This window comes from Atta colombica, unplaced genomic scaffold (assembly GCF_001594045.1).
Source record: "Atta colombica isolate Treedump-2 unplaced genomic scaffold, Acol1.0 scaffold126, whole genome shotgun sequence".
In the NCBI taxonomy this organism is placed as follows: domain Eukaryota; kingdom Metazoa; phylum Arthropoda; class Insecta; order Hymenoptera; family Formicidae; genus Atta; species Atta colombica.
Genome location: NW_017259213.1, coordinates 5,305,900 through 5,312,243, shown reverse-complemented (window position 1 = coordinate 5,312,243; position 6,344 = coordinate 5,305,900). Strand labels below are relative to the sequence as shown.

At 31.3% G+C, this 6,344-nt stretch overlaps 2 protein-coding genes across 2 annotated transcripts in view; both read right to left on the bottom strand.

Moving 5' to 3' along the window:
- LOC108695090 overlaps positions 1-1,426 on the bottom strand; it is a 3,016-nt gene extending 1,590 nt beyond the window's left edge. The window contains exons 1-2 of the mRNA XM_018204844.1: positions 1,231-1,426; positions 103-927 (exon numbers count right to left, since the gene is read on the bottom strand). Of these exons, the coding sequence (XP_018060333.1) occupies positions 103-927; positions 1,231-1,358 (953 nt within the window). The 5' untranslated portion in view covers positions 1,359-1,426. The remainder of the gene's footprint in view (positions 1-102; positions 928-1,230) is intronic.
- A 698-nt stretch (positions 1,427-2,124) lies between these two features.
- LOC108684060 (DNA mismatch repair protein Msh2) overlaps positions 2,125-6,344 on the bottom strand; it is a 15,847-nt gene continuing 11,627 nt past the window's right edge. Inside the window, exons 6-15 of the mRNA XM_018188087.1 lie at positions 6,151-6,339; positions 5,189-5,583; positions 4,856-5,070; positions 4,264-4,581; positions 3,888-4,109; positions 3,403-3,635; positions 3,222-3,313; positions 2,842-3,064; positions 2,672-2,764; positions 2,125-2,300 (exon numbers count right to left, since the gene is read on the bottom strand). Of these exons, the coding sequence (XP_018043576.1) occupies positions 2,145-2,300; positions 2,672-2,764; positions 2,842-3,064; positions 3,222-3,313; positions 3,403-3,635; positions 3,888-4,109; positions 4,264-4,581; positions 4,856-5,070; positions 5,189-5,583; positions 6,151-6,339 (2,136 nt within the window). The 3' untranslated portion in view covers positions 2,125-2,144. The remainder of the gene's footprint in view (positions 2,301-2,671; positions 2,765-2,841; positions 3,065-3,221; positions 3,314-3,402; positions 3,636-3,887; positions 4,110-4,263; positions 4,582-4,855; positions 5,071-5,188; positions 5,584-6,150; positions 6,340-6,344) is intronic.

The window sequence follows — 6,344 nt, the reverse complement described above, 5'->3', positions numbered from 1 at the left end:
CACACACATATATATATATATATATATATATATATATATATGTGTGTGTTTATGTAAATACTATATGTGTGTACATGTATATTATAAATTATCACTATATACCTTGCGACTTTAACTTCCTGGAATAAATAATGTAATAACTGTTTTCTCAAGGTGGGATGCATTGCTAATGGTTCGCAAAACATGAGTACTGTGTTTGGCTTTCTAAGTGTCGCAGTCAAGCTCATCTGGTGGAACAAGTGATCAATAAAAGTTTTGAGAACTGGGAACGTGCCTTCACACAACAAGGCCTCTGCCGGACTCACAACATCCACGTTTGGAATACCGAGCACTTCCACTGTGTCAGTACAATAACCATTTATAAGTTTCTGATATATTGGATTTGGCCTGGTATAACACATCGGATCATTTTGATGTGTGGTTAATCTTCGTTTCTCCCTGTACAACTTTACGGGATTGCAGAAAACGCAGAACGGCCCACTTGGCCGTGGTATCTTAGTAGTTGCCAATTCTGGCAGCTTCAACAGTTTCAATCTCTTCGCTAATGATTTTGTGTCAGACTTGGAGCGGGTACTGCTGCTCGGAACGTTCTGAGTCTGCATCTGTTCCACGTGAGTTTTATTGTTGTACTTGGGAATACCGAACATGGAGAAGTGTCTTCTCAGCCCGAAGTATGGGGTGATGACCCAGGTATACTTATTACCGATCTCAATAACCACCTTGGCACTGGAGCCCTCGACGCAATTTCTCTGACACGTGTAACCACTGCAGTGGTAACACTTTGGGAAAGGTACGTTCTCCCCTAATGTTATCACCATGTGCAATCTGTAGCACATGGCTTTGAAGCTGACACTGAGCAATTGCAAACATTTTATGTCTGGGAATCTAAAGTGCACCTTTGAGATCAGCTGCAACCATTTCATCTTCCTAAAATAATATAACACATATTATCTTCGAATTAGAGAGCAACTTCCCGCTCAAAGTTTCGCAAGCAATAATGATTATATGTTCTTATTGCTTGTCTGGCACTCGATTTCCTCACAGGAAAGAGAAGGCTGGATCGCTCTAGTCGCGAAAAAATCAAATAGCAAATTCCACGGAAAAGTGTGCAGATTCATTACCCAATTTGCGCACGCAAACTCTCGTACATAAAATTTCGCACGTACATCATTTCGCGACAGGCTCGACATTTGACACCAGTTTGACATAAATCTAACCTAACGCCCTTACCAAAGGTAATCCGTGTCTGATGTTTTCCTCAGATATTTGCAGGTGCTGCCGAATGCGATAATGTCAGGTACGTCGCAGTATAATAAAATCTTAATCCAAATTTCCTCCGGGAAGACCGCGGGATCCATAATTGTTATTGATAAAAACGATAGAAAAGTGTACGATCAACAGTCACTTGACAGGCCTTCTCCAGACACTCCCCAGAACCAGCTAATACGCTAGTCAAGTTCAAGGTTACGACGGCGAATAACACGAATCAATATGTTACCTACGGATGGTATCATCATAGAAACTCAACGCGATCACCGAATTTTAAATTTAAACATTCGAAAAAAAATTGCAAAAAAAGTAATTTTCAGAGATGGGCAAAGTGGCTGTTCATTTGGAATTGTTTTTGATGTAAAAAGTAGCGCAACGAAGCTTAAACTAGTGTACATTAAAAGCACATCTCTTTCAGCACTAAATTTCACTTATAAATACTTTTTTATTATTTTTTATTAATGGACATTCTTTTTTAATGGACATTTTTTTTTAAAAGTTAGCATAAAATGATTTTTTACTAAACTGATTTTTTAATATTTTTTAAATTAAGTTCTAAGATAGCTACAAAGTTATGCAAAAGGTAAACAAATTACAATTTACTAATTATTCAAATCTAAATATTTAATAATTATTTAATAATTGATATAAAATTATTTAATAATTGATAATCATTAACAAATAACAGGAGTGACAAAAATAAAAATTGAATAAACGCATTTATACGAAATTGGTTTAATGTAAAACATTTACATCTTTTTTTTCTTCATTTGACTTTTTTTTCTTCAGTTAACTTCATTTGATGTAAGATATTTATAAAAATAATACTGCTTGCTTTTTAATCTTTTTTTTGCATTCATAATTTTAGATTAAATTTAATAAGTGGCAAGTAAAGCTTCAATATAAGGATTTTTATGGGATAGAATATCTTCTTTCAACGATAATATTTGACTTTCTAGATCGGTATCGGATAAAGACGAGTCCAAAGCTTTACATTTCGTAAGAAATTGCGAAATAAGAACTTCACCCTCCTGCAACAATATTAAAAGCTTGATCATCTCGTATATACAGTAGGAAAAATAATCACATTCTCTCTACTAACTCATCTGGAAGTTTTATAGATGTCACTAACTGCTTTTTATTCATTTATATTAACATAAACATAAATAGAAAATATCGTAATAAAAAATAAGAGTTTCTTTGTTTCGCGTAAAATTTATTTTAAACATGAAAATGTTGACAAAAATTTTGTTCTATTTATAAATACCATTTCTATTGATATGTACATATAATAAAATTATTAGTGGAACAATAAATTATTAAATATTAAGAATTGCGTAAATTATCTCATTTTATTATTATTGATATTAGTAGCAATAAAGCAATAACAAAAAAAGAATACCTGAATAACTTTCTGCTTCTTTTGGGGATTATCAGATCCTTCAAAAGCTACGCCTTGATAATCTTCAAGTTCGGCTTGTTTTCTTTTGGCAAACTAAACAAAAAATAATTCAATATATAAAACAGAAAATCTTATAATATTTAATTTCTTAATGTGAATAAAATGCATACCTCTATTACATCTGATGGGAAATTAGCCATTTTAGCAACATGAAGACCAAAACTTTGATCACAAATTCCTGGCATTACTTTATAAAGTAACGTCAATTTATCATCTTCGACAAGTGCAGTAACATGTTGATTTTTTACAGTAGATATTTCTTCAGTTAACTTGGTGATTTCATGGAAGTGAGTTGCAAATAAACAATATGATTTAATATCCCTTGCTAAATGCCTGAAAGAATACAAAATATGAAAAATTACAAAATATCAACATTCTTCTTATATAAAAAAATTATCATTAACAAATTATCATCAAGAAACACGGCAATATCTCGGTGCTATGAGTACATAGTGATAACTTAATGCGAGACTGGACCGTTATTACTTACTCTGCTATTGACCATGCTATACCACAACCCTCGTAAGTAGATGTACCTCTGCCCAATTCATCGATAATTACAAGAGAATTACATGTTGCTGTCTATAAATGAAAAATTCAATATTAAAAATTATATTTTTAATTGTATTTTTATAATTTCTTAACGGACAATGATAAATAAAATAAATTACTTTTAAAATGGCAGCTGTTTCTATCATTTCCATCATAAAAGTCGATAATCCTTTTAGTTGAGAATCATCAGCTCCTACTCGAGCTAATATACAATCTAGTAACGATATAGTTGCTTCGTCGCAAGGAACGAAACTACCAATATGAGCCATTAATGCAGTCACACCAACTGATCTAATATAAGTACTTTTTCCTCCCATATTTGGGCCAGTAATAATATAAAAATGACATTGATCTAAACAATAAGTTAATTAATAAGAATTAAAAAAATTTTTCATAATAAATCTAATTCAGAATATTGATTATACTATCAGAATTTTGATTATACTATTGGGTTGTCCGGAAAGTTCGTGCCAATTTTGAAAGAAAATTGAAACGCAGATTTAAATTTTAGTATACATTTATTAAATTTAAATCTTTTGCGGCACGAACTTTCCGGACAACCCAATATCTTATTAGTTACATTATACTATTTTTATATTCATACCTCTCTTAAAAATAATATCATTAGCAATGTAATCAACTCCTTGTTGCATTTCTAAACACGGATGTCTGACTTGAATGAGATTTAATTCACCTTCTTCGCTCGGGACCATCTTGGGACGCACATATACTTTATTAGCGCTTACTGCTGCAGAAGAAAATGCAGTAAGAACGTCGAGACATGCCAGTACGCCACCAATAGAACGCACTGTTTCACTATAGCCAGCTATATAAGTAATACAAATTATGTTATATATAAATAATAAAAATTATGAGTATTATATATGTTAATATTATATTTTAATATTGGAATAATTTTTATTTAAACAAGATTTGACACATTTTTTATTTAAACAAGAATTTAACAAGAAGACACAAACCTGCAATTTCTACAATTTCTATGATAACATCTTTCTGTCTCTCCAAGTATTTATTTCTGGCATCTAGAAAATCGTCATTCAATTCATTTAACTTATTGTTTCGGAATCTTACACCAGCTTTATTAGAATCCAGAATAGTGTAATGCTTTTTGTTCCTAAGTATTTTCTCTTCCTTTAACGTGATACGAAAATAATAGCCAAGCTGTTGATTACATTCTAGCTTTATCATTTTTCCTGCTTCCATGCAAAGATCATTTGCTGCTTTACTGAGTTGTTTTTGTATGGTTTCCTCCAGTTCATCCATTGCGTCTTTTAATGCTGTAATATCACACAATTGTTTATATATTTAATTATATGATTATTATCAAATTTTCCAGATTCGTAAAATAATATTAATTAAAAAAAATACAATATCCAACATATGTTGTCAAAAGTCATATATTTTTTCTTGACATATATCTTTTTGATTTAAGAGAAAGATTTAAAATCTAGATCCAAATCTAGATATTAGAAATTTAATGCATATCTTTTAGACATTCTATATATGCCTTTAACAAAACATTAATAACAAATTAAAATTTTAAATTGTTACTTTTTAAATCATCTGCAAATTCTGGATTGACCATAAAATCACCCTTCTCAGCAGCATCTAAATCGATCGTCTGCTCTACCAATTGTTGAAATTTATCCATATCCTCTATAAGTTCCTTTAGTGGCTCTATTATCATTGTATTTAATGCTGTCACATTTTTTTCTAATAAAAGCTGTTCCAATAATTTTGGCAAATGTGATATGCACAGATAGATCCTAAAATATCATATAATAAACACATCACTGTATATAATCTTTAAAAGCGTACTATGTCAATATATTTTACTCTAATCATAACGATAACTGGCTACTTTCTATAATAATGATAATTTACTTGTAACAATCTTGCAATGTCAATTTCTTTCTAGCTAGTTTCTTTGCGAGCTGTTGCAAATCTGGTATACGTTTTAAATAGTCATCACTAAGAGTGGACCTTAATTCGTTATTGTTTACTAATAACTCAACGATGTCATGCCGTTCCTTTATTAAAGATAAATCTTTAAGAGGCTGTCGGACCCATTGTGCTATCAATCGATGCCCCTGTGCAGTTCTACATTTATCTAACAATGTTAAAATACTGGCAACTGAATTTCCATGTAAAGTGGGAATTGTATCAGTATGTGGTTCGATGTTAAGAGCTTTCATTGCAGCAGAATCCAATCTTATATATCGTGATTGCTCGATTTGATTTAACTTGAACTGATTCATGTGTCCTTCGTCTGATGTTAACTGACAAAAAATTACTGAGTAAGAAATACAGCGTTAAGAAGCATAGGATGTCATTTTTTTACCACAAATTCTAATGACAAACTAATTTAATAATTTTTAACTATAAATTTAATTAATATTGTTTATTTTAATTTATATTTTTAATATCGTAAAATAAAGTATGGAAAATAAAGTGTTTTGTTACACACACACACACACACACATACACACACACCACACACACACACACACACACACACCACACACACACACACACACACAAGCACGCACGCACGCACGCACACACAAGCACGCACGCACGCACAAGCACGCACGCACGCACACACACCACACGCACACACGCACACACGCACGCACACACACATACACACACACACACACACACGATTTTTAATTATCAAATTTTATACACTAAATTTGTTAATTTTATTTTTATTATAAAAAAGAAATTGTCAAATTAACAAACATATCAAGATTTTTTATTTTATTTTATTCACTTTATTTTATAAAGTAAAGATGCGATATCCTATGTCGTATTATTGTAGATAAAACTATGAAAATATTTACATCTAAATATTTAATGAGAGCAGATGTTGCAGACATAGCTAAATTTAAGTTGACTTCAGGCAACGATTGTGCATTCTGTTTTTGTCCTTTTTTAAATTTTACCAATTTGTTTAAATCATCTATGATCGAATCACTAGCAAATTCATTTTTCTTTCGCAAAGTAACCATCACATTACTTCTTTCCATTAGCTGGA